The sequence below is a fragment of the Loxodonta africana genome, chromosome 11, assembly GCF_030014295.1.
Source record: "Loxodonta africana isolate mLoxAfr1 chromosome 11, mLoxAfr1.hap2, whole genome shotgun sequence".
NCBI classification, from domain to species: domain Eukaryota; kingdom Metazoa; phylum Chordata; class Mammalia; order Proboscidea; family Elephantidae; genus Loxodonta; species Loxodonta africana.
In genome coordinates, this window is record NC_087352.1 from 64,300,567 (window position 1) to 64,328,525 (window position 27,959).

At 36.9% G+C, this 27,959-nt stretch overlaps 1 protein-coding gene across 1 annotated transcript in view; it reads left to right on the forward strand.

Annotated features, from left to right (window-relative positions):
* Positions 1-27,959, forward strand: part of RIT2 (Ras like without CAAX 2) — a 399,988-nt gene that overhangs the window by 54,981 nt on the left and 317,048 nt on the right. The window contains exon 2 of the mRNA XM_003406318.4: positions 26,793-26,849. Within this exon, the coding sequence (XP_003406366.1) occupies positions 26,793-26,849 (57 nt within the window). The remainder of the gene's footprint in view (positions 1-26,792; positions 26,850-27,959) is intronic.

The following is a 27,959-nucleotide window of genomic DNA, read 5'->3' on the forward strand; positions in this document are numbered from 1 at the left end:
TTAATTCAGCCTCTGATAAAGAGTTGTCAGGCAACTACACCCATAATTTCCATCTTGGTGTCCTAGTGCCATTTCATCATTGATTTCATCACTAGACATCCGTCAAGCATCCCAGACAAAGTGGCCCTGGATGAGACCCTATGGGGAAGACAAAGGGAATTATTCCTCTTGTACCATGTGCCTGCGTAAGAAGAATATGGGTGTTTCTCTTCTATTTTTTCAGGTTGTGATTTACATGTATAGTTTCAAAGCAGTCCCAGATTTATCACAGTGCCCTTCTCCTATGAATATGGCATTACTGTACTCCATTTCAGAAAGCATAGCAAACACAGCATCAGAATCAGCTATGAATTTTTCTTATTAAAGATGTATCAGCTCCTAGCTGATTCCAGGGTCTGAAGAGGAACTCGTTAATTGATGCAGTTAACAGCAACCCAGTGAACCCAATGTGCAGCTATATTTGACAACTGCTTGGCTGCTAACCAAAAGGTCAGTGGTTTGAACCCTCCAGCCACTCCGCAGAAAAAAGATGGATCAGTCTGCTTTCTTTAAGATTACAGCCTTGAAGACCCTACGGGGCAGTTCTACCCTGCCCTATAGGATCGCAATGAGTGAGAATAAACTCAAGGGCAGTGGGATAGTGTAGACGAAGCTTTCTGGGTGGCAAAAATGGTTTATGGTTTGTGCTCAACTGCTAATTTAAAGGTTGGCAGTTCAAACCCACCTAGAGCAGTCACAGAAAGAAAGTCCTCGAGATCTGTTTCTGTAAAGATTACCATCAGGAAAACCCTGTGGAGCCATCCTTCTCTGTAACACATGGGGTCACCATGAGTTGAAATCAACTCATAGCAACAAGTTTTTTTTGCTATTTTGTTTGCTTGCTTTTTGGTTAGTGTAGATGAAAAAGATCAGCAGATCAAAAGCCGCAAGCATCACCGTAGGGGTGTCTTGACAGATTCAGGGTCTTCTTGGTTTTGCAAGTTCAGAAATAAACTTTTATGAATGTACTGTGGAGGTAATACTATCTAAGAGATGAATTCATCCTAATAAAAATATGTAAAAATTCATAAACCAGAGTTATTCTTTTTCCAATGATCAGAAAATTCATCTCCAGGAAACCCTTTTATTATCAAGATGCCAAGCAAGCAGAACAGGAAAGCAGATGGGTTTTAGAACTTGAAAGAAACAGAGCATAAGGAATTGGAAAGGCCTGTGGAAATTTTCACCCAGATTATCCTAACAGTCTGTCTTTCTGATTATTGAAATGCTCATCTGCAAGAGACCATTTCTTTGTCCCTTAGTCACTGCCGAATGAAATTTGGCAAGTATTTACTCTTCGATTAATTTTCTTGAGTCCTTACAAACGACCTTTCTTTACTAAGCTCTTTTTCTTTTTGACATGTTACTTGACCTTGTCCAATTTAGCTCCTAGGAGATATGAATTAGTCCTCTTTCTGCAATTTAGCAAACTCCTAATCTTATTAGTAATGCATTTATAAGTTGCTTCAAAGGGTGATCTTTGGATCTCATCCTGAAATTCTCTGGGTCCCCAACTTGGTGCCTCCATCATCCCATCTACCTTCAGATCCTCCATTTTTTTTCCAGTGGAAGAGATATTTGCATGCTAGCCCATCTGTATGCTCTAGCCTGTCACTCTTGTAATCACAGACAGGGGTTTGGCTGGAATCCGAGGATGAAGGCAAAGTAAAGCTAACTTTCGAAAAATGTTGTGACTCCACAACCCTGGTAAAAAGAGCAAACAGCCAGAGTTCCGACACGCCTGATGTGTGCCTGAAGCTCTGCCACAGGTACTTGTAGTTATCAGAGTATGGCAGAGGAAGTCATGCGAGACTGACGTAGCAGAGTCAACACGTATTTCGATTTCTGCATCACAGGAAAATACAACTAAAGCAAATACTCTGGTTCTGCAGTAGATTACTTTGTTGGTTTCTGCTGATTAAATGAATGTAAGACCCAATAAAGAAATTTCTCCATATTCCTTCTCATATGGTAGCATAAAACAAGGCTCCATTTGTTAGCTATGCTTAAAATCTAAAATAATTTTATACTATTCTGATGTATTGATCAATATTTTATAGTGCTCTGCATTTTTTCTTCTCACTGTCTTTCAAAACAACTAATGTATTAAATAAGGAAATTGACAAGTATTTATGAAGCGATAGTGATATGCACAGCACACTAAGCATGCTCTGATGATATCAAAATTCCTAAACCCTGCCTCCAACCCTCCAGGCCACACAGCAAAATAATGATGGCAACGACAAACATTAGTAATTATTTCCTACTATGTGCAAGTCATTATGCTTCCTGTTTCCCTATCATTCCATTTAATACTGAAAACAACCGGATCCCTATTTCATACTTGAGGAAACTATGACTGCTTAAAGGGGTTAAGGCAGTCTCCTGTAGGGGCTGTATAACATAATGATTAGGAGTATGAATTGAGACTGCCTGGGATGGAAGTCCAACTGTGCTTCTTATAGTATGACCTTGGGAAAGTTACTCTCTGTGCTTCAGTTTCCTTATATATAAAGTGAAGATAATATCAGTACCATAACCTAGGGTTCTTGCTCACAAACCTGTCTGTCATAAGGTATGTAAAACCCTTAGCAGGAGACAAGGAAAATTTTCAACAATAAGTCCACAGAGCTAGTGAGGAGTGGGATTGATTTTAAACCCTAGCCTTAGGTTCAATGTCCATGCCTACTACACTCAGTGGCCGTGGGTACAAAAAGGAGGTGCAACAATGGATTCAAATCCAGCTCCTCATTAAAAGCTGAGTGGGCTTTGGAAAGTTATTTGAGCCTCTCTGAGTCTCGTTTTATCATCCACGTATAATATATAATATCTACCTAAAAATACTATTGAGGGAAAAAAACATGCAATGTGCCTGGTATTAATGCTGTTGTTGTTGCTATGTGCTGTTGAATCTATTCTGACTAACAGTAACCCCATGTATAACAGAATGAAACACTGCCCAGTTCTGCACCATTCTCACAATAGTAGGTATGATTGAGCCCATTGTTGCAGCTACTGTGTCAATTCATCTTGTTAAGGGTCTTCCTCTTTTTCACAGATTCTCTAATTTACCAAGCATGATGTCCTTCTTCAGGGATTGGTCCCTACTGGTAACATGTCCAAAAGATGTGAGACTCCGTCTCACAATTCTCACTTCTAAGGAACATTCTGGCTGTGCTTCTTCTGAGACAAGATTAGTTCTTCTAGTAATATGTGGTATATTCAAAATTCTTTGCCAATACCACAATTCAAAGGCATCAATTCTTTTTCAGTCTTCCTTTTTCATTGTCCAGCTTTCTGATGGTGATTGAAAATATCATGGCTTGGTTCAGGCACACCTTAGTCCTCAAAGAAGTGACATCTTTGCTTTTTAACACTTTAAAGAGGTCATTTGCTCAGCTTGAGAAATATTGAACGTGTTACCTGTCACTAATAGGCAAGATATAGCTTTATTTCCTGCTCACTTCTATCTACTTCCTGCATCCTGAGTGGCACAAATGGTGAAGAGTTCAACTCAAACAAAAAGATTGGTGTTTTGAACCCACCCAAGATACCTTGGAAAGAAGGCCTGGTGGTCCGCTTCCAAAAGGACAAAACCTTGAAACTCCTATAGAGCATGGTAGTACTCTGCAACACATGGAGTTGCCGTTAGTTGGAATAGACTCAATGACAACTGGTTTCCAGTTTTCTCTTTCAAAGTCTAGTTATATAAAAAAATGTGAGGAGGGTACAGAGAATAATCACTGGAGGTAATTACAAGTCACTGAAGACTAGAAGGATCAGAAAAGTTTTCAGAAAGAAAAGAACTGAACTAAGTTGTAGAGTTTAGAAAGAGAAGACAGAAGCAAGTTAATAAGAGACATAGCAGGAGGAAAGCCAAAGGTCTAGGAAGAAGCAGGCTAGGAAAGAGACCAGCCTTTCTGGGCCTCATACTTTCATATTCAAAATTAGGCTGACATCAGATTAGGAAGAATTTTTGAGTTTCAAACAAGAGAGTTTGGAACTGATTCTATATGGGAGTGGGATATTATAATGGAAACAAATAATCCTACTAAATAAATTATTCCTGTAAGCAACTATTTATTTTTCACGTAATCTTAATTAAAATTCTCACACCATCCATACTTTTGTAATGATTTAGGTCCAGATCTTTTTTACATATATCAATGGTACTATAAAAATTAATATAATAATTAAAGGCTGACAGTGTGAGAAAGAGAAGGGACTTCTTTGTGATTTATTAGCCCTTGTTGAATAGAAAGACAATGACAGCAAAGGGAGAAAAAGTTTAAGGTCAATTCATGAGAGAAGAGTGTCCGTTGTTCTGGAGACCCTGGCCTGGGAATACTTTGCCTATAAATCTTCAGTAGAGCTTGGAAGAGCCGATCTGTCTTTGTGTCATGAGGGATAGGAACAGGGTTGTGACCATTCAAAAAAAATCAAACACAGAAAAAGATACAGAGTGAAGTACAGAGTCCAAAAGTGGCTCTAGCTTGAAAAAGTAGTAACTTCATCTGAAAAGAAGTGATTGAGGGATATCCTGAAACTTGTTTAAAAGGTGAAAACTTACACATTTCTTTTGGCATTTCTTACTTCCTGTCTTGTAAGGTAATTATCAGACAATAACATCCCTTCTGAAATCCATCAAAGCAAGAGCTATGAATATAGCAAATACCCAAATAATATTCATTCATTTAATTATTCAGATTTATATCAGTGCCTAACTCATAGTTTACACTAAAAAGCTTTTCTAAGTAATTTTTTTTTTTTTTGGTAAATTAGGATATATTATTATTTAAAACATTACCTGAGAGATTATCTCCTGATCTCTACACTCATGTGTCCAATTTCTTGATGAATGCCTTCCATTATAAATCATGGTGTCTTAGACTCAAACTATCCTATATGAAAAGCCACCATCTTTTCCAACAATTTCCCATTCCTGTGTTACCTCAGCAAAGGGCATCGCCACCATCTATCCAGCAAAATAACTCTCTTCCTCATTTCCTACATTCAATCAGTCTCCAATTCCTGCAAATTGTATTCTTATCATATTGATCAATTCCATTCCACTTTTTTGAATCTCTACTGCGAACATCTATGTCAACAAAGCCTTCATCATTTCTCACCTAGCTTTCTCGCAGCAGCTTCTCAACAGATATGTCTGCCCCACTAATGTCTCTTCATACCTGTTCCTCTCATTTCTGCCCATGGTGTTTGTTTGTTTTGTTTTAATGTAAAACTGATTATGTAATTTACCTCTAAAAAACCCCTTGGTTACTACTCATTGTTTTCAGGAGAAAATATAAATTACTTAACATGGCATAATGGACCATTGGTGATATGATGTTTGCATTCCTCTGCAGCCTCCATCTGGTCCCTCCATACCATATATCCACAGTGGGCTCCATCTATATTAAGCTACTAGAAATTTCTGAATGTTGCATGTTGTCTAGAGTTTGGGGACTTTAGAACATGCTGTTCCTTTGCTTGAAAGTCTCCTCTTGCCCCATTCACATTAATGTGTTCACTTTTCAAAACTCAGGGCAGCCACTGCCATCTCAGAGAAACATTTCTTGACCTTGAGGTTAGATTTTATTCCCTTCCTCTTTGCATAAGTAAGAACCTACGGTTAATTATCACAACATTTAGTGTACAGTGATGTTATTATCTGTTAAATTCTTATCCCTCACTCTACTGTGAGTTCCTTGAAGGCAAGGCTTATCTCTTCCAACTATATGTCTCTAAAACATAAAAAAATACATATATGTAGTGCAATTGTTTCTTGAATACAAGTATAGAATAATGTCACCTGTTAGCTAAACAACAGATTGGATCATAAAATAAAGAATGTCACTTATAAATAATGAGTTTAAAAAAAACAAAAACTCTAAGAGATCAAGTGGTCAGAAATGACTCTAAACCACAGGTGAGAAGGTAAGGGGGCAGGGAAACTAGAGCACTGGAAATGGTACAAGCAGAACACAGTGAATGAGAATAATGACATATTGTGAAGATGTAACCAGTATCACTGAATAATTTTTGTAGGAATTGTTAAACTGGAAGCTAATTTTCTGTAAAAAATCTCACTTTAAACACAATAAAATATTTTTTAAAAGAAGAAGAAATCTAATACAGCTCTTATAGTTTAGGGTTCAGGAAATTGAAACTTGAGCTGTTATTGTGATTTCTCTGACTTAATTTAATAAGGTGCCATTAGCCATTATGAGAACTTAGCTCTCTTGACACCATTGCTCAGTGATTTTTCTATCAAAACTTGGACAACTTCCAGGTAGTTCCTGTCGTGTCATTGTTTATGAAGGAGAAGTACAGGCTGTCTTTGGGATTTCACAAGCCAGGATTCACTCTCATCATGCATATCACAGTTCACTCAGTGTTTGCTCCAGAGGGCTGGAGTGCTGTACTGCTTGTGCTACAATTTATATATTAGCAAAAGCAAACAAAAATAACCATAACCAAGTAAGCAGGGTGTATATTCTAAATCTGAACATTTTTTAAAATTCAGTGTAATGTGTTTGTACCAGTTCTAGAAACCAGTACATTGATTATATTCTCTCCTTGACTAATTAATTCAACAAAAAATGAACAACTGGCATTCCCATGATAATACAAGTACTACCAAACAAAGCATCCTCATGAAAGCAAAACACCAGTTGCTTGAAATATTTATATTGCAAACAGATGTGATAGCATCATACAAACATATGTGAGTTGTGGTTTAAAAAAAAAATTTGACCTTGAGAACAGATGCAATCTTAGATAAGAAAAAATGACTTAAATGATTCCAAATAGAAGAGTTTAAAAATAAAACTCAATAAATAATGTTCATTGAGATCTTACTATTGCTTAGTCATTAATTTAACCTCTCAGCATGTATTGTCTCACTTTTTGTAACAATCCAATAGTAATATTAATATTAACTCCACTTTGCAGATGAGGCAATTGAGAAACAGAACAAATTATTTACTAGCTCTCTCATAGTCATACAACATTTAAGTATCAAAGGCAAGATTCAAATCCAGAAAATGTCTTAATCTTCTAGAGCTTGTTTCCTTAACCATTTCACCAGCCAGTAAATTTGGTCTAATCTCACAATCTAAACATCTATCTCTTTTGATTATTGATTTCAAAAATTTGATGCCTTTATTTTATTTATACCAATGGACAGTCTATCACCATTCTTTACTGAAAGCCTTCTATATTTAGTATCATGTTAGGAATAATGGATACACAAGAGAAACAGGAGCCACAGTCCTTGATCTCAGTTACCTTTGAATCTAGACTTGCATCATGCAATTACAGTCAAAACACAATTATAGTCAAAACAACAGGATTAGGAGTTACAAAACATCTCAGTTGAATGGCTCAAGCCTCAGCACAATACAGTGTGAAGGTCAACATACCCTACTTATACCTTTGACCCCAGAAATAACTTGTTTTCTCCTGAATCAGCCCACACCTACAGCCACTCCATTGCTCTCACAGGCTTGAAGTTTTGTTCTCAACTCATGATGCTTCTGCGTGCTTTCCCCGGCCTGCTTCCACTCCATAATGAGCCTAATCTAAGTACACAGAGTGTATATTTTAGATTCAAACTCTTTTTTTTTTTAAATAAAGTGCAATGTGTTTGGACCAGTTTTAGAAACTAGTGCATTGATTGTATTTTCTTTTTTACTAACTAATTAACTCAACAAGAAATGAACAGCTGGCATTCCCATGATAATGCAAGGACTATCAAGCAAGCAATGGGCCTAAACTGATGTTTCTGTCAGTCTGTCGTACTGTGGGAGCTTGCGTGTTGTTGTGATGCTGGAAGCTATGCCACAGGTATTCAAATACCAGCAGTGTCACCCATGACAGACAAGTTTCAGCTGAGCTACCAGACTAAGACAGACAAGGGAGAAGGACTCAGCGACCTACTTCTGAAAAAATTAGCCAGTGAAAACTTCATGAATAGCAGTGGAACATTGTCTGATACAGTGCTGGAAGATGAGTCCCCCCGGTTGGAAGGCACTCAAAATACGACTGGGGAAGAGCTGCCTCCTCAAAATAGAATCAATCTTAATGACGTGGATGGAGTCAAGCTTTCAGAATCTTCATTTGCTGATGTGGCACAACTCAAAACGAGAAGAAACAACCATAAACATCCATTAATAATCACAACATGAAATGTACGAAGTGTTGTGGGGAAAAAAAAATCACAGAGTTTAGTAATGCAAAAAGAAAGCTTTATTCAGCATATATTCAAGAAGGCAAAAGTAGAAAATGAACAAACATGTTTCTAGAGCCATGTCTGCCCGAGCCTAAGGAAATTACAGAGTAGGCAGAAATGGGAAAACAGACATGCCACAGCCATGTCTGCCTGAGTCCAAGGAAACATACAGAGCCACCAGTATATATTAACATTACAAAACAGGCAAAACCATTGAAAGTTTCACCTCTTAACAGATTGGTTAGAACCAGCGATCCAACATTTTGAATTGTCTTCCTTAACAATCACTGGTACAGGTTCAGTAATGACAGTCAGGAAGGTCTTCATTGGTCCAATGAATTTCTATTCACTAAACGCTAATAGAAATGGATAAGAGTGAAAATCTTTTGTGTTCTATTTGAATGTTCAAGTGAAAGTTTCCAAAAAGATATTTTCCAAGATTGTCTTAGCTATTGCCTTTATACCTCAGGGCCCAGTTGATGTGTCCTTGTGAGTCCTTGCAAGCCCAGCTCCAACTGGGTCATGCTCTCTATGCTCAAGGACAAGGAATAATGACTCCAATATTATTTCATAAATCAAAAGTATGAATCTAGGAAAGCTGGAAATCCTCAAAAATGAAATGGGATGCATAAACATCGATATCCTAGGCATTAGTGAGCTGAAATGGACTGGTATTGGCCATTCCAAATTGGACAATCATATGGTCTACTATGCTGTGAAAGACAGCTTGAAGAGGAATGGCTTTGCATTCACCATCGAAAAGAACACTTCAAGAACTGTCCTGAAGTACAATGCTGTCAGTGATAGAATAATATTCGTACAACTACAAAAGACCAGTTTATATGACTATTATTCAAATTTATGCCCAACCACTAGGGCCAAAGATGAAGAAATTGAAGATTTTTATCAACTTCTGCAGTCTGAAATTGATTGAATATTCAATCAGGATGCATTGATAATTACTGTTGATTGGAATGAGAAAGCTGGAAACAAAAAAGAAGGATTGATAGTTGGAAAATAAGGCCTTGGTGATAGAAGTAATGCTGAGGATCACATGAGAGGATTTTGCAAGGCCAACGACTTCGTCATTGCAAATACTTTTTTTTCACAAACTTAAACCAGAACTATACCCATGAACCTCGCCAGATGGAATACACAGGAATCAAATTGACTACATCTGTGGAAAGAGATGATGAAAAAGTTCAATATCCTCAGTCAGAACAAGGCCAGGGAACAACTGCAGACCAGAGTATCAATTGCTCATATGCAAGTTCAAGTTGAAACTGAAGAAAATTAGAGCGAGCTCAAAGAGCCAAAGTGCAACATTGAGTATATCCCACCAAAATTTAGAGATGATCTCAAGAATAGATTTCATGCCTTGAACACTGATGACTGAAGACCAGACAAGTTGTGGAATGACACCAAGGACTTCATACATGAATGAAGCAAGAGATCATTAAAAAGACAGGAAAGAGAAAAAAATGGATGTCAGAAGAGACTCTGAAACTTACTCTTGAATGTCAAGTAGCTAAAGCAAATGGAAGAAATGATGAAGTAAAAGAGCTGAACAGAAGATTTCAAAGGATGGCTAGAGAAGACAAAGTAAAGTATTATAATGACATGTGTAAAGACCTGGAGATAGAAAGCCAAAAGGTAAGAACATGCTTGACATTTCTTGAGCTGAAAGAACTGAAGAAAAAATTCAAGCCTCGAGTGGCAATATTGAAGGACTCTACAGGGAAAATCTTGAATGACGCAGGAAGCATCAAAAGAAGAGGGAAGGAATACACACAGTCACTGTACCAAAAAGAAGTGGTTTACATTCAACTCTTTCAGGAGGTAACATATGATCAGGAACCAATGGTACTGAAGGAAGAAGTCCAAGCTGCATTGGAGAAAAGCAAGGCTCTGGGAATTGACACAATACGAATTGAGATGTTTCAACAAATGGATGCAGTGCTGGAGGTACTCACTTGTCTGTGCAAAGAAATTAGGAAGACAGCTACCTGGCCAGCCAATTGGAAAAGATCCATATTTATGCCTATTCCCAAGAGAGGTGATCCAACCAAATGCAGAATTTATCAAACAATATCATTAGTATCACATGCAAGTAAAATCCTGCTGAAGATCATTCGAAAGCAACTGCAGCAGTACATCAGCAGGGAATTGCCAGAACTTCAAGCTGGATTCAGAAGAAGACATAGAACCAGGGATATCATTGCTAATGTCAGATGAATCCTGGCTGAAAGCAGAGAATATCAGAAAGATTTTACCTGTGTTTCATTGGCTGTGCAAAGGCACTGGACTGTGTGAATCACAACAAATTATGGATAACATTTCGAAGAATGGGAATTCCAGAGTACTTAACTATGCTCATGAGGAACATGTACATAGATCAAGAGGCACTTGTTTAAACAGAACATGGGGACACTGCATGCTTTAAAGTCAGGAAAGGTATGTGTCAGGGTTGTAACTTTTCACCATACCCATTCAATCTGTATGCTGAGAAGATAATCTAACAAACTGGTACGTATGAAGAAGAATGGGGCATCAGGATTGGAGGGAGACTCATTAACAATGTGCTTTTTGCAGATGACATAACATTGCTTGCTGAAAGTGAAGAGGACTTGGAGCACTTATTGATGAAGATCAAAGACCACAGCCTTCAGTATAGATTACACCTCAACATAAAGAAAACAAAAATCCTCACAACTGGTCCAATAAGCAACATCATGATAAACTGGGAAATGGCTGAAGTTGTCTAGGATTTCATTTTACTTGAATTCACAATCAACACCCAAGAAAGCAACAGTCAAGAAATCTAAAGACACACTGCATTGGGCAAACGTGCTGTGAAAGACCTTTTCAAAGTGTTGAAAAGCAATGATGTCACCTTGAAGACTAAGGTGCGCCTGACCCAAGCCATGGTGTTTTCAATCATCTCAGTTGCGTGTGAAAGCTGGACAATGAATAAGGAAGACCAAAGAAGAATTGATGCCTTTGAATTGTGGCATTGGCGAAGAATATTTAATATACTATGGACTGCCAAAAAAAAAAAAAGAACAAATCTGTCTTGGAAGAAGTACAACCAGAATGCTCCTTAGAAGGGAAGATGGAGAGACTACGTCTCACATACTTTGGACAAGTTATCAGGAGGGACCAGTCCCTGGAGCAGGCCATCATACTTTACAAAATAGAGGATAAGCGAAAAAGAAGAAGACCGTCAACGAGATGGATTGACACAGTGGCTGCAACAATGGACTTAAGCATAACAACAATTGTGAGGATGGCGTAGGACAGGGCAATATTTCCTTTTGTTGTACATAGGGTTGCTATGTGTCAGAACCAACTCAACAGCACCCAACACAAAAGACAACAACAAAGATTTGTGTATAGCATTATTTTTATTAAAGAGCAGGAATAAGAAGCCCTGGTGGTATAGTGGTTAAGCACCTGACTGCTAACTGTAAGGTCAGTGGTTTGAATCCACCAACCTGTCTGCAGGAGAATGATGTGGTAGTCTTTTTTGGCAAGGATTTACAGCCTTGATAACCCTACGGGGCAGTTCTATTCTGTCCTATAGGGTTGCTATAAGTTGGAATCGAATTGACTTGATGGCAGTGGGTTTGTTTGTTTTTGGTTTAGGGAAAACAGCAGTTTGAACACAATGCAAGACCAAATTTCATATTTGACATCCGTCGTTGAATTGCTGTAAACTTTCTAGCCATGTACCATTACACAGAGATGCTCCCTCATGTGTCCCTCTTCTCTAGGCCCTTGGACTCAAACATTGTCATGAGAACTTTTTCCTTTTTCTTCAAACTTTTCTTACTCTTCTCATTTCAAGGCTCTTTGCCTCCCAATGCATAAATAATAATTTCTCTTTACTTTTACTTATTTTCCCTTTATGCTTTTATAAGAGTATTAATGCATGTTTCTAGAGAAAAACTCAAACATGAAAGTATAATGAGCAAAGTTATTTTTTGCTGTTTTTGTAGTTTTTAGGCATGGCCACCAAAATTTTAATATTACCTACCTAAACAAGGGGGAGAGGGGAGTGAGAGATTTCACACATTTACTAGCAAAAAAAAAAGGGGGGATACATACAGCTTTATTGATTAAATAAAGTGACTGTGTTTAATTCCATAATTTGGTATGATGTGTGGTTAAGACAGTGTTGAAGGGAAAAGAAGATGGCATGAGGTCCTGGGAAGGAAGAAAGAGAGGGACAGGGAGAAACAGTTGTGTACAGAGAAGAAAAGGGAAAGGTGAATATATGTAAGCACACTACCCACGAATATACTACATGAAAACTTGAGGAAGAAAAGGTAGAGAGAAAATGAAAGGAAACAAGACAGGTTTCTATACCTTGTCATCTTTGCTTTCAGGCTTTTGAATGTTTATTAGATGATAAATTAATAATCATAGTTCTTTCCACCTACTTTTATTTAAAAGGTTTTGCCTGACATCAATGGTTCTCACCTTCTTGGTCTCATGACCGCTTCATACACTTGAAAGCTATTGAGGATCTTCAAAGTGCTTTTGTGTTTGTGGGTTATATCTACTTCTACTTAGCATGTTCTAAACTAAAACTGTGAAAATAATAAATATTAAATAGTAAGATAATAAAATTGCATTAAATTAATTTACTTAAAATAATAAAAATGTTATGTCAGCATAACCTTTTTAATAAAAAAACTGTATTTTTCTAAAACAAAAAATGTTAAGTAAGCAAAGTCCTCTGTTTTACCTTTTTGTAAATCATTAAAAAATGTCTAGCTTAAAATACAGTTGGACTCACATATGTTTCTGTATACAGTATGTTGTTTTAGTGAAATATACATGAATAAAATCAGGCTTCATACAGATATGAAGCTGGAAAAAGGAGGGCCTCCTGATCCCGGTGAAAGTTTCTCACAGATTCCCAGCAGTTGAGGGCCCACACTTTGAGAACTAATTCCTCAGCAGAATAGGTACAATTCTCCTCTGTACATGTTAACTAAGAGAGCACCTGAATTAATTGCCTGCTAGCCACCGAATTCTTAGAAATAGGGTGACAATTCACTAAATAAAGTAAAATGCTTAGCAGATATGCAAATATGATAAGACATTTAAATTACAGGTACTTTAGGCCTTGAGAATGTTCTTGTAAATCTAGAAAAGGAAATTCCTCAGCCTCAAGATGATGCAAACGGTAATGTGCTGGCCGCTAACAGAAAGATTATAAGTTCTAGTCCACCCAAAGGTTCCTAGGAAGCCTGGTGATCTACTTCTTAAAAAGTCAGCCAGTGAAGACCCTCTGAAGTACAGTTTTACTGACACACATGGGGTTGCCATGAGTTGAAATCCACATAATGGCAACTGGTAATAATTAGTTACTGAAGTATCAGGGTGTCAAGGCAGAATAAATTCTTATTATGGCAAATAAGATTATAAACGGTCATATAAACTAGCAATTAATGCCCATGATAACTCCTATGACGAACTATACACACTCTAAAATCTGAGCATACTAGTGTTGTCTGTGGTTACCATCACCCATTCATATGTATAAGAATTCAGTAATTGCTTCCATTAATTATTACACTTTCAGAATGGAGCTAAAGAGAGAGGTGTGTTTACCTACATTGGTACAGGTATACAGGGCATCGATAGAATTTTCATTTACGTAAGCAGATGAGGTTTATCCTAAATGATAAAATACTTGAGAAAGGATTTGTGAAAATGTCTATTTTCTTTCTTTGTTTTACTGAGTACAAAATAAACTGTCAGCATAGAGCAAATAAATAATGAGTTTCACTTATTGTAAAATTGGCAATATTGAGTTTTAATATCCATTGCTTCTTTTTATGTCCCATCAATCTTCTTTGAAAATCAGTCAATGAAGATGAATAGATTCTTAAAAGTCCTGGAAAGCACAATTTCCTTCTGCTAGAAGTGGGCTTAGGGGAAGAGGAAGAAAAAGGGAAGTAAAGGAGAATATGCCACAAAAAAGGAAGCCTTCAGGGACATGGAGGGTGGTCAAAAGTGCCTCACCAATTCAGCTCTTCAGCTCCATAATTTAGAGCCACTCCCCAGCTAAATGGGTGCCATATTTAATGTAGCCCTCAACACCCAAATCTTAACCTCTTCCTCCTCAACAATCCACATTCCTCACACACACACACACACACGACTACAGATAGACATAGTTGGCCTTCGATAAATATTTTATGATTACATGAGCAAATTAAATTACATTTTCAGAATACCTGCCTACCTTTGAATTATGCTTATTTTGTTCTGAGAAAATAACTATTGGAAAAAAAATGTTAGCACTTAAAGGCATATGTTTGGTATGTGTCTCAGCTCTTTCTTGCTTGGGTTACTGAGTTTAATCTATTCTGATATAAATGTGTTTAATTGCTGTTTTGATTTAGCAGGCATCAAACAACCAGTGCTGAGTACCCTTTTCTAAACGTTAGTTTTATAGAATTTGAGGGCTTGTAGGAACCCTGTAGAAGATAGAGGAGAACCATCTTTATGCTGTTGTTGTGAGCTACTGAGTCAATTGTGATTTATCACAGTCCTGCAGGGCAGAGTAGAACTGCCTTATAGAGTCTTGTTAGAAGTTGATTAACTAGAAAAAAGGTAAGTGATATTCCAGCAGAGATTAAGATTTCCCTCATCCAATTTTCTATTTGGTTCTCCTTTTTTTCTGTATCCTGAAGTTCAACCTCTTCAATACTAAAAGTTGTTAAGAGAACTAGGGAGAAGTCTTTGAATGTCTTTGTCAAACTCCATAAGAACTCTATTTTATAGCTTTTCTTAGTGTGCTTCAAGTTTAAAAGATTTTAAAAGATTTCCCATTTTAAGAGGAGCTTATCATTCCTGCTTGAGGGCATTCTAGACTGGTAGCCATCTAGGTCTCATTCAAGGTGTCCAGCAGGGTAGCTTCCAGGATGGCCACTGCTATTTTACCTTCAAACATGCCCCCTTGAGAAGTATTCCATTCTATACGGCTTCTCTTGGTCCTATTCCTACCTTTCAACCCAACAAAGTTTAGAAGCTATTTTAAATGTGAATGCTGATGAGAAAATAAAGGATGACTATTACCTATTTTCTCCTGAGTTTGACTGTAAGTCGAGATCATTTTGATTTAGATTTATTCATTTATTTACTTATTCATTAAAAAAAAAAAAAAAAAAAAAAACCTCACACATCCATGCTCTCATGGCCCATCCATGATACGTCTTGCATTTCAGTTATAAGAGAATTAGCACAATGGAAAGTCTGGCTTTGCAGCTCTATGTCTCTACCATTTTGAATCCCAAGATTATTCTTTGATATTTCTGTAATGCTGATCAAGTTAATGTAAGGATCTTGAAATGTTTTTGCTAAAATACTACTTAAAGGCTTCTTGAAATATCTGATACTCCACTTTTACACATTCAGATTAATACCTAAAAACATCATCCTAAATTTAAATTGTTTTAGAGGTTATGATTCCCAGCTTATTTTAAATAATATTTTAAATATGTCCATTGAGACATAAATACTATTATCCATTTAAAAACTATATGGACAAGTTATTTAACAGTAGAAAAATTATGTTATTCTCATTCTTCCTGGAAATTATATATCCATATATTTCCCACACATGCTTTCATCTTATTTTTTGTATTTTAATAATGATCCTATAATAATTTTATTTCTTTTCAAAGCATTAGTCACCATCTAAAATACTGTGTATTGTGTGTGTGTGTGTGTATTTTTAGTTTGTCTCCCTCTCCAACTTCTCACCCTCATCTAGAATGTAAGACTGTACAGGGCAGGGGTCTTTATCTTCTTTGTTTGCTGATGGGTCCCAAGCACTTAAAGTAGTGTCAAAGATATAATAAATATTTTCTGAATAGATGAATGGATGGATTCCAGGCAGGGGAGTGAGAAGTGCCAGTGAGGAGGAATGGGTTCCAATTGTACATATGATGGTGAGGGAAGTCCTCTCAAAGAAAGTAACATGTGGGCAAAAATCTGAGAGAGGTAAGAGAACAAGCCAGATATACCTGGAGTAAGAACACTGTAAGAAGAGGCAATAATGCTAGCGAAGGCCCTTGGGAAGTGGTATATCTAGAGAATTTGAAAAACTCCCAGAAGGCCAGTGTGGCTAGAGCAGAAAGAGTAAAATAGAGGACAATAATAGCAACCAGATCTTAAAGAGAAGAATGAATGAATGACAGTGATGGTGGAGACAATGAAATGAAGGACAAAGAGCTATCTCAGAATGCTAAATCCGGATGCAGCTTTAAGTTAGCCCTTTTCTCCCTCTTCTCATTTTGCAGACAAGGGAACAGTCATGGGGAGTTTAAAAGATTTCCCAAGATACCACAACGAATCGAGAGAGGCATGAGAATAAAACTTAGTGACCAGACTCTCATCTTACCCTTCTCACTCCACTGACTGGCCATCAAGACCCAAAAGGAATGCAATGATTTGCCAACTTCTATCTCTGGGTTATTAGATTATATCAGTCTCCAAGGTGCTTCAGTTTCCTACTTTCCAAATATATCAAATTCCTTTGGGAAGGGTGAAGTAGTAACGAAGTGGTATGATTTTCTACACCATTTTAATCTTTTTTAAAATAGAAAATGGCTTCTTTCTTTCTACAATTTTGCTATTTCATAACTGACATTCTCTGTCTCTGGCCAAATACCACTGAGATTCCAAGGACAGTCATATATAATATTGTCAGATTTTTCAGACAGGTGAATTTGATGGTTTAGTAGTGATTTATGCAAAACAAGAAGCAGCTGATTTTCATGTAACTGTAAAGTGAAATTGTAAATTATTAGGTCTGAATAAAGAAATGGAAATTTAAATAAAAAACATATGTGCATGAAAAACACAAGTCCAATCAAAATGGGTTTGCATTTAAAAAATGAGTGTTTTTAATCTCTCATCACTCCTTTTGTGTGAACGCTTAAGATGCATTCAGCCCTTAATTATTCTATGCATTTAATAAAAACCCAACAAGCACTATATTCACATAATGTATGTTAATGGTACAGCCACTAATAAAGGAAAAGGATCTCTGATACGATTCATCTGGTACTTCCTGAGGGTGCCAGCAGATTAAAATTAAGTAAATGTCTATATGCCCATATTTACAGAAAAGATGGGGAGGGCGGTTCTTTCCTACTACATAAAAGCCATCCACTAATTGTAATAAATTCAGAAATCAAAAGGCAAGGGCTATCTGAATCTACAAATATTCTTTATTTTGTCCCTGATTACTTTTAAGTTTACAATGAATGACTCAACTCTCTGATCTTTAAATAGCTTCTGTATGTATAAACACTGTGTACATTCTTTACATCCATAAAACCAGTGAAAGATAAACTGTGACAAGGAGTAACGTTTATGTACATGGAGTGAGACAAACCTCTTATCACTACTTCTTTTCCCAGATTTTTTGTGATGGCCACAAACAATCTGGAAAAGCACTTTAACCACCTGTTCAGGCATACTCTTAGCTAAAAAACTGATTTTTAAAAGCGATATAATTACATGGATTATATATAACTATGTGGAAGCCTAGTAGAGCAATGATTAAGAGCTTGGCTTCTAACCAGAAATCAGCAGTTCAAATCCACAAGCCAATCCTTGGAAACCCTATGGGGCAGTTCCACTCTGTCCTATCAGGTTGCTATGAGTTGGGATCTACTTGACTGCAGCTGGTTTGATTTTTTATTTTTAAATAATTATGCATAGGTTTCCAGCATGTAGACTGCTGCAACCTACAGAAATTTAAACAGATGTGGAATCTTGTAATAATCCCTTGGTATCTTCAGCAAAATTTAAAAGATGCTTTATTTAGAAAAAATTAGAAACATCACTTGTGTAAGCTAATAAGATACAGAATAATATTAAGACCTAATTTAGTGCAAACAGTTGGTACTCCACTACTAACCTAAAGATTGGCAGTTCAAACCCACCCAGCAGAACTATGGAAGATAGGTCTGGCAATCTGCTTACATTAAGTTTATAGCCAAGAAAGCCCTATGGAGCTGCTGTGCTCTGTAACACATGGGTTCTCCATGAGTCATAATCTGCTTTGACAAGGCACTGGATTTAGTCTTCTTGGTTTTAGTTTTTCAGGGAGTGATTTTTCTTTTTTAGTTTGTACTGGTCTTTTCCCCAATATGCTAGAGCTTACTATGTGTTTGTGAAAATCCATTTCCTTTTCCTACTGACACATAAGCCTGTCCCATAACAGTTAGGCGGAGCCAAGTAACTAAGTTTTTATAATGGACTGTGGGTACCAGCAAAGCAAAACATTTTTAGGACTTTCCTGTAAAAATCCTCTCAGGCAATCCTCCATGAATTCTCTCCCTTCACTTTTCTGCCAGTTTGTTGTAAAAAATCCAATGGAGATCTTGAATGCCTAAGGAATGGCAGAGCCACTTCAAGAAAGAATCCTAGACACCAGAATGACTCCATGGATCAGAGCCTCTAGCTCCTTGCTTCCCTCTTAATGAGTGAAAAACAAATTCTTGTGGTAAAGATGTGGAGATTTTTTTTTTTTTTTTAATATTTTGTTCCCTGTCTTAAAAAAATCACCTGGTAGACAAAACTGAAAAATAGTTTTCTTATGCGTTCTACTTATGCCTAGGATCCACTTCCACCAACCTCTCACACACACATGGGCCCTTATTTTCCAATTCAGAAAATCTAAAATGGATCTTGGATGCAATACATTTGAAAGGTTATGCCTATCATTTGATATGCGCAGTATCTAGAACATAATAGGTGCTCAACAGATGTTGCATGAGTGAACTCTAATTCAATGTTCTCAAATAGCCATGTAGAGACAAAACAAAAAGCAGAATCAAAATTCAAGAATTAAGAACCAGAAAAGCACTAAGAAAGATAGAGATATTTTCATAATTGTGCAAACAGAAATGAAATTGAAGGAGCAAAGAAAATCACCTCAGAATTAAAGAATGCATTACAAAGTGCCCGTAAGAAAATAATTGGAGTAAAAGTCAAATATGAGACATGAAACCAAAGGAGAATAAAGATAACATTAATAATAATAACAAATAAATAATAAATAAGCCAGGGAGAAAGTAGTGGAAATGGAATGCAGAAAATTTTAACAATGTAAGTGTTAAAGTTCCTGAAGAAGAAAAAATTCTACGGAAGGCAACAGTCCATGAAAACTTTTTAAAATTGGAGAAAACATGTAACAACTTAAAAAGCTTCCACTTATATCTGGAAAAATTGGTCTGGAACTACTGAGTTCAAGATATACCTTAGTAAAAGCATTGACTGTATAGGGAAAAAAGAAACACTCATGACCTCCAGGAAAACAGGTCAAATGGTTAAAATGGTTAAGAATATCACATCAGACATCTCAAGACCAGCAAAAAAAGCAAAATAAAAACCCAGACGCAGTGCCTTGCATAAAAAGCAAGGCAACAGGAAAGAGCCTTTTCAAGAAATTAGAAAAAAAGTGCAGACCAAGGATTTTATATCCAGCCAAGCTGGTCTATCACTCATGAATAATAATTTGAAAATCCTAAATAACATATTAGCTAATAGATTCTAACACCTTATTAAGAAAATAAGACAGCATAACCAACTGAAATGAAATGAAAGAATAGTTTAATATTAGGAAGTCCATTAGAAGTCATCATATTAATATTTCTAAGGAGAAATTAATATTTCTATGATTATCTCCATGACACTTAAAAAGCCTTTGAAAAAAATTGAACCTCTATTCCTTACTAAAGATTTAAAGAAAATAGAAAAGAGCCACTACTTCCATAACATAATGAAATATGTATATATATACTGTAACACTAAAGCCAGTATCTTGTTTAGAAAGAAAAAGAGCATTTCCACCAAGGAAAGTCAAGAAAAAGTCAAAGATGGTCACTATTTCTGTGACTATTTAATATTGTTCTGAGGGAATTAACCCATGAAAATAACAAAATAATTAATTATGCTTATAAGAATTAGAAACAATTTCTTTTTGTAGATGATATGATAGTATGCTTGGGAACTCAAAAAAAGTCAATGATAAAAACAACCCAAACAATAAAATAATTTAACAAGTTTAAAAGCTATAAAGTTAACATGCAAAAAAAATCAATAGCCTTTATATAAATCATAACCACCGTATTGGTTCACTCTGGTACAGAGATTCAGCAGCCCAATACCAACACTCACTTGATTTATACTCACAACTCTCTTTTACACAAGTGCTCTAAGATATTTCAAAAGATAGAACCAATTCTTGTGATGGGCTCCCATTATCCCTATTCTTCTGCAGTATTCTTATTCATGGCTAATATTCATGGCCTCCTGCTGCAGTCAGTGATACAGTCTCTGAGAACTGAACTACTAAATGTGTACTGGCAATGATTTTGTTTATGAGTGAATCTTTAAATATAGGTAGTCCCTGGGTTACCAACATCCAATTTATGGACAGCACATACTTGCCTTTTAACGTTATGTAAATCTGCCCTCACTTTGAAATGATTGAACTCTTATTCCCAAAAAATTCATCACAATCACCTTTTTGTGCTGCTCATGCAGCTCTTAAATCATTGAAAAGGCTTCGAGCTTTTTATTGCACTAAAAACAAAAACAAACCTGTTGCTGTTGAGTTGATTCCTACTCATAGCAACCCTATAGGGCAGAGTAGAACTGCCCCATACAGTTTCCAAGGAGCAGCTGGTGGATACGAACTGCCCACCTATAGGTTAACAGCCATAACTGGTCATAGCTCGCCATAGCTCTTAACCATTGTGCCACCAGGGCTCCTTTCTTGCACTAAAGTAAGGTTAAGTAAGTACTGTATGCACCTGTTAAACCAAAAAATTAAAACCGTTTTCTTCGAGTCAATTCCAACTCATGGTTGACACTCTAGTACAGAGCAGAACTGCCCCATAGGGTTTCCAAGGAGTTGTTGGTGGATTGAACTGCCAACCTTTTGGTTGACAGCTGAGCTCTTACCCACTATGCCACCAGTTAGTGACTTACAAATTTGACTTAAAGGCACAGTTAAGAACAAATCTTGTTCATAACCCAAGGATTGCCTGTAAAATAAATTCATCCTTATATCATCCAGAGTTTCAATAGTGTGTAAAAAATGTCTTTACTACTTCAAATACTTGTTAAAAGGCAACAACTTTTGGTAAATCCAGCAACATGTTCTGAATCTGTTGATGTAGCAAATTGTCTAAAGTGGATGGGAAAGATTTCCTGGTACCAATGTGAGATTATTTCTCCTGTAATACTCAAAACAGCTCTCTGGGATCTTTTACAAAATCACAAAGCCACAGTTAGGGTAGGTTCTAGGATAAATATTCCTGAAATTTATGTTCTATATGATCTTGCCATGCTTTGCTATCTTTCTTGAACGTACATTCAGACTGAGCCCATATTGATCATGCTTGTTGGGTGAATCTTGCTACTTGATCCATTGTTCCAAGTCTTAGGAATATTTTCATTTTAAAAACATACTAAATGGATAAGAATAAGTATCTAAGTTGAATGCTAGGAGTCCCTGAGAGACAAATTTCAGATTGAAGTTCCCAGATTCTCTCAAATTGCATTGTTCATGAATACCTTTACTTTCTCACCAAAATTCTGAGTTGTCAGGAAAAGGTTTAAACAGAGAAGAAAATATTCTCTGATGGTTGCGAGTGTGGGGAGGAAGGGAGAGGAGTATTCACTAATTAGATAGTAGACAAGAATTATTTTAGGTGAAGGGAAAGACAACACACAATACAGCGGAAGTCATCACAACTGGACTAAACCAAAAGCTAAGAAGTTTCCTGAATACAACCAAACACTTCGGGGGACAGAGTAGCAGGGGCAGGGGTCTGGGGCCATGGTTTCAGGGGACATTTAGGTCAATTGGCATAACAAAGTGTATTAAGAAAATGTTCTGCATCCCACTTTGCGGGGTGGCATCTGGGGCCTTAAATGCTAGCAAGGGGTCATCTAAGATACGTCAATTGATTTCAACCCATCTGGAGCAAAGAAGAATGAAGAACACCAAAGACAGAAGGAAAATATGAGCCCAAGAGACAGGACCGCATAAGCCAGAGATTCCATCAGCCTGAAACTGGAAGAACTAGATGGTGCTCAGCTACCACCAATGACTGTCCTACAGGAGGACAACAGAGAATCCCTGATGGAGCAGGAGAAAACTGGATTGCAGACCTCAAATCTAATAAAAAGGCCAGACTCAGGCATCTGACTGAGACTGGAGGGACCCCAGAGGCCATGGCTCCCAGACTGTCTGTTAGCCCAAAACTAAAACCATTCCCAAAGCCAACTCTTCAGACAAAGACTAGACTGGACTAAAAAAAAAACATAAAATGATGCTGGTGAGGAGTGTGCTTCTTAGCTCAGGTAGACACATGAGACTATGTGGGCGCCTCCTGTCTGGAGGTGAGATGAGAAGGCAGAGGGGACAGGAGCTGTTTTAATGGACATGGGAAATACAGGCGGGAGAGAGGGAGTGTGCTGTCACATTGTAGGGAGGGCAACTAGAGTCACATAACTATGTGTGTATAAGTTTCTGTATGAGAAGCTGACTTGAATTGTAAACTTTCACTTAAAGCACAATTTTTAAAAAAATCTGAGTTATGACTTAGATTGGTATTCACCAGTGCAGATACTCTTTCTTGGGGCCAATTGATCTCAACATATTTCTCGACATTGTGTATGTGTGTACATAAATGTGTATTTGGGGAGAAAAACATCTTAATTTTTACTAGATTCTTAGAACCACTGTATTAAGATATGAATTGAAATCTCTGAATAAAAAGAGCTGTAGAAATTTGAGTTCCTCAGGGAATAACTGTTCAGAAAAAGAATAGAATCCCAAATTTTTGAGGATTTAAACCTGCACATACAATAAATAACCCTTAGACACCAGTCTGATTGACATGTGTTTGACAGATTGTGTATCTCCAAAATTGATCTCGATAGGTATGTAGGAAGGATTTTTTACAAAATTTTGTTTGTGTTACACATTACGTCTACAAAGGGAAATGTCTCTGAGATGCTTCGTTGGACACCCACTTTGTAAAACACAAAAGAAACTTTTACAGATCAATCTTTCTATAATTATATTTTGAAGTCCTGGAGCAAAGCGCAGCTGGCTCCCTTTTCTTTGGTTTTATCTCAGCGGTAGGCCAGAGGATTTGAGAATTGAAGGGCTTTTTCAATTATACAATAAGCAGCGGGTTTCCATTAAAGAATAAACTCTATCATCTAAATACATGCTAGGGATTCTTATAAATAACTGTAACAGGTAAATCACGGACTAATTCATTTATTTCTCATACTGGTAGTGTGATTCTCAGGGTTAATATCCAAATTTATCTATCAATTCTTAAAACACTTACATACCTTTTCCTAAAATTTGCTCCAAACTTCTTCAGCCTTCAAAATTATTTTCTAAATCCACAGTACTTGGGGTTTCCGACAATGAAAGAGACAAGGAGCTTCCTCAGAGCTGATGGAGTGAGAAAGCCTTCCCCTAGGGCTGATGCTTTGAATTCAGACATCTGGCCTACTGAACTGTGAGAAAAGAAATTCCTATCTTTTAATGCCACCTATTTGTGGTATTTCTGTTTATGGTATTACTAGGAAACTAAGACAATACGCTATTAAAATTGGGGAGAAGGTGAGGGCCATTTTAAGCCGTAAGGATTAAGTCATGTTCGTGGATGAAAATTACTTTTCTAAGTCCAAAAGCATAGAGTAGCTGTTTGGGCAGTGGTGAAAATTGATATTAAAAAGGTAACATGGGGCGTGTTTCAAAAAGACCATATGTGCTAGCATATATCCTTAAAGATTGTGTGTGCTCTTTACCCTAATAGTTGCTGACATTAAGAGAGATACGATTTTTGCTTGTTTGTTTTATGGTGATTCTGGTACTATTGTGAAAGGCCTAGTAGAAGGGGAAGCAACAGTTACAGAGAAGGGAATTTTGAGTTCATCGCGATAGAAATATTCAAGAGAAATATAAAATTCTGTGCTAGAGTAACAACCAAAAGAATGGAGGCAGATTCAAAAGATATTTTGAAGGTAGAATTGAAAATTCATGGAGATTGAATCCATAGAGGATGTATGAGATGAAAGCTTCAAAGATATCTTCAAGATTTTGGCATAAATAATTCACTATAAGGCAAGGCTTTTTATCACATTAGGGAATAGGTGTATGTATGTTTGTTTTGAGTAGAGTTGAATGTTTTGAGTGAGGTGGACTGGAATACTGATTTTAATTCTAAATTTACTGAATCTAAGATATCATTGAAATTGAGGTGGGTGATGTTATGGATTTAATTGTGTCCCCTAAAAATGTGTGTCACCTAGGCTAAAATACCATGATTCCCAGAGCTGTGTCATTGTCCTCCATTTTGTGATCTTATATAATTTTCCTATGTGCTGTAAATCCTAATCTCTATGATGTTAATGAGGCAGGATTAGAGGCAGTTAAGTTAAGGAGTCAGGACACAATCTACAGGATTAGGCTATATCTTGAATCAATTCCCTTTGAGATATAAAAGATTGAAGGGAGCAGAGAGGAGAGAGACCTTATAACACCAAGAAAGAAGAACCAGGAGCAGAGCGTATCCTTTGGACCTAGGGTCCCTGTGCTGAGAAGCTCCTAGGCCAGGAGAAGATAGCTGACTAGGACCTTCCCCCAGAGCTGACAGAGAGAGAAAGCCTTCCCCTGGGGCCGGTACACTGAGTTCAGACTTCTGGCCTCCTAAATTGTGAGACAATAAATTTGTGTTTGTTAAAACCATCCTCTTGTGGCATTTCTGTTAATAGCAGCCCTACATAACTAAAACAGATGGCCAGCTAAGCCAATAGTTTAATAATGAGGTCAAGCCTCTGACCTCTGAGCTCTACTTGGGAGCAAGTCACCCCACTCTTCGATTAACAGATGACAGATGTGAGGCAACTGCTATTCTAAAGCTCAGAAAAGCATTTTCCTATTTTTTCCATTATCCTTGATAGTCACTTAATGAATAAGTTGCTTTTTTTTTAACCTAAAATATTCCAACTCCTAAGGATATCTGCAAAAAATGCTTTGCATTTCGAAAACTTGCCCCAAACTATCAAACTGAATGACTCTTTCATATGAAAATTCCCTTTGTCAATGCAAAGGTAGGAGGTAAGCCACTGTTACAGTGTAAACAAAAATTCTCTTTCACTGTTTCAGATTCCATTTGTTTTCGTTTCTCAGCAGGGTTAGATTGTGCCCTGCATGTGTTTGCATTGTTAGGCTAAGCCTCGTACATGTTGTATTTAACTGATTCTTCCTTGCTCTGATTGTTTGCTGAAACGTGTACGTATACAAACACCTATGGAAAAAAGGAAGAGAACTATCACGTACTAATTTTTTTCTTTCCAAGTTTATTCCTTTACTTCAGAGCTCCCTTTGTCTCCTAAAAATGGAAATTATAGCTCTGGAAAGAATGTTGAAAATTTAGTGGAGATACCTAAAAAGAAGTAATGAAAATTTTTTAAAAGATTGTAAATAATATGGATTGGGCAAAATAAAAGTGACTGAAATATCTTTAATTGGGAAAAGCTGAATAAGGAAAAAAAAAAAACAAACTCATAGAATCACATAACTTTATAGCTACTAGGGCCCTCAGAGATTATCTCCTCATTTTAAAGACAGGAAATTAGTCTTAAAGAATATACAGGTCCCTGGGTTTCTAGCTACTAATCTAAAGATTGGTGGTTTGAATCCACCCAAATATGCCATTGAAGAAAAGTCAGGTGATCTGCTTCCATCAAGATTACCTAGAAAACCCTATAGAGCAGTTCTGCTCTATAACACATAGGGGTTGCCGTAAGTCAGATTCAACTCTAAGGAAATATTTTTGTTTTGTTTTAGTTTCTGGGTAGTACGGATAGTTAATATGTTCAACTGCTAGCTTAAAGGTTGAAGGTTAGAGTCTACTCATAGGCATCTAAGAAGAAAGACTTGGGACCTACTTCCAAAAAATCAGCCATCGAGAACCCTATGCACCACAGTTCTACTCTGACACACATGGGGTTGCCATGAGTCAGAACTGACTCTACCGACAGCAACTGTGGTGGTCGTTAATTTTTTTCTTCTTTAAGTGAATAGACCTTCCCAGCCAGTACCAACTGTTTAACCAGAGCGAGCCAAGAGGGATCCTACACCTATTTAGATTCTCATTATGACATAAAGAGCATTCTTATTTTTACTCCAATGTACTTTTTCTTCAAATACACTTATAATTGGGACATATTTATCCCAGAGAAGAATCTGCTACTATTTGACATATTTTTCCTCTCTAGAATTTTGTCTTATTTATTATTACTTTGTGGTTCTTGCTGTGTAGCGAAATCAGTCATTCACACAAATAAGCTATTCATTAGACTTATTAAAAGATTGATGAGCTATGTTGGTGAATAACTAATTGGTGAATTTTTATTAAATTGAATTCATTTTCATTTGTTTCAGCAATGACAATGCAGTTTATTAGTCATCAATTCCCTGATTATCATGACCCTACTATAGGTGAGTAAAAGTCTCTTTTCTCCTTTAGTACAAATAAATACACTCTAAATAAATGGCTTATAGGTGTCATTGATGTCTATGGAGAATAAGACATATATTTTACACCATGACCCCATACACACATATACATACATAATACATACGTAATACATAAGCTACTGTAATAAAATGACTATTTGTCCTCATTTCTTGATGTGCACTCTGATATTTTCTGCTTCATTCTGTTTCTTTCTGGTAAATGATGGTTGTTGTTGTTACTGTTAGGTGCCACTGCGTTGATTCTGACTCATAGCAACCCTATATACAACAGAAGGAAAAACTGCCCCGTCCTTTGCCATCCTTACAGCCTTTGTTATACTTGAGCCCATTGTTGCAGCCATGGTGTCAATCCATCTCAATGAGGGTCTCCCTCTTTTTCGCTGACCCTCTACTTTACCAGGCTTGATGCCCTTCTCCAGGGATTGAATCCTCCTGATAACATCTCCAAAGTATGTGAGATGTAGTCTTGCCATCCTTGCTTCCAAAGAGCATTCTGGTTGTACTTTTTCCAAGTCAGATTTGTTCATTCTTTTGGCAGTCCATGATACCTTCAATATACTTCTCCAGCACCACAATTCAAAGGTGTCAGTTCTTCAGTCTTCCGTTTTCATCATCCACCTTCCACATTCATATGATGCAATTGAAAACAGCATGGCTTGCGTCAGGCGCACCTTAGTCTTCAAGGTGACATCTTTGCTTTTCAGTACTTTAAAGAGGTCTTTTGCAGCAGATTTACCCAATGCAATGTGTCTTTTGATTTCTTGACTGCTTTTTCCATGGGTGTTGATTGTGGATCCAAGTAAAAAGAAATCTTTGACAACTTCAATCTTTTCTCCTTTTATCATGATGTTGCTATTGGTCCAATTTTGAGGATTTTTGTTTTCTTTATTTTGAGGTGCAATCCATACTGAAGGCTGTGATCTTTGCTCTTCATCAGTAAGTGCTTCAAGTCCTCTTCACTTTCAGCAAGCAAGGTTGTGTCATCTGCATAATGTGGGTTGTTAATGAGTCTTTCGCCAGTCTTGTTGCCCCTTTCTTCTTCATAAAGTCCAGCTTCTCAGATTATTTGCT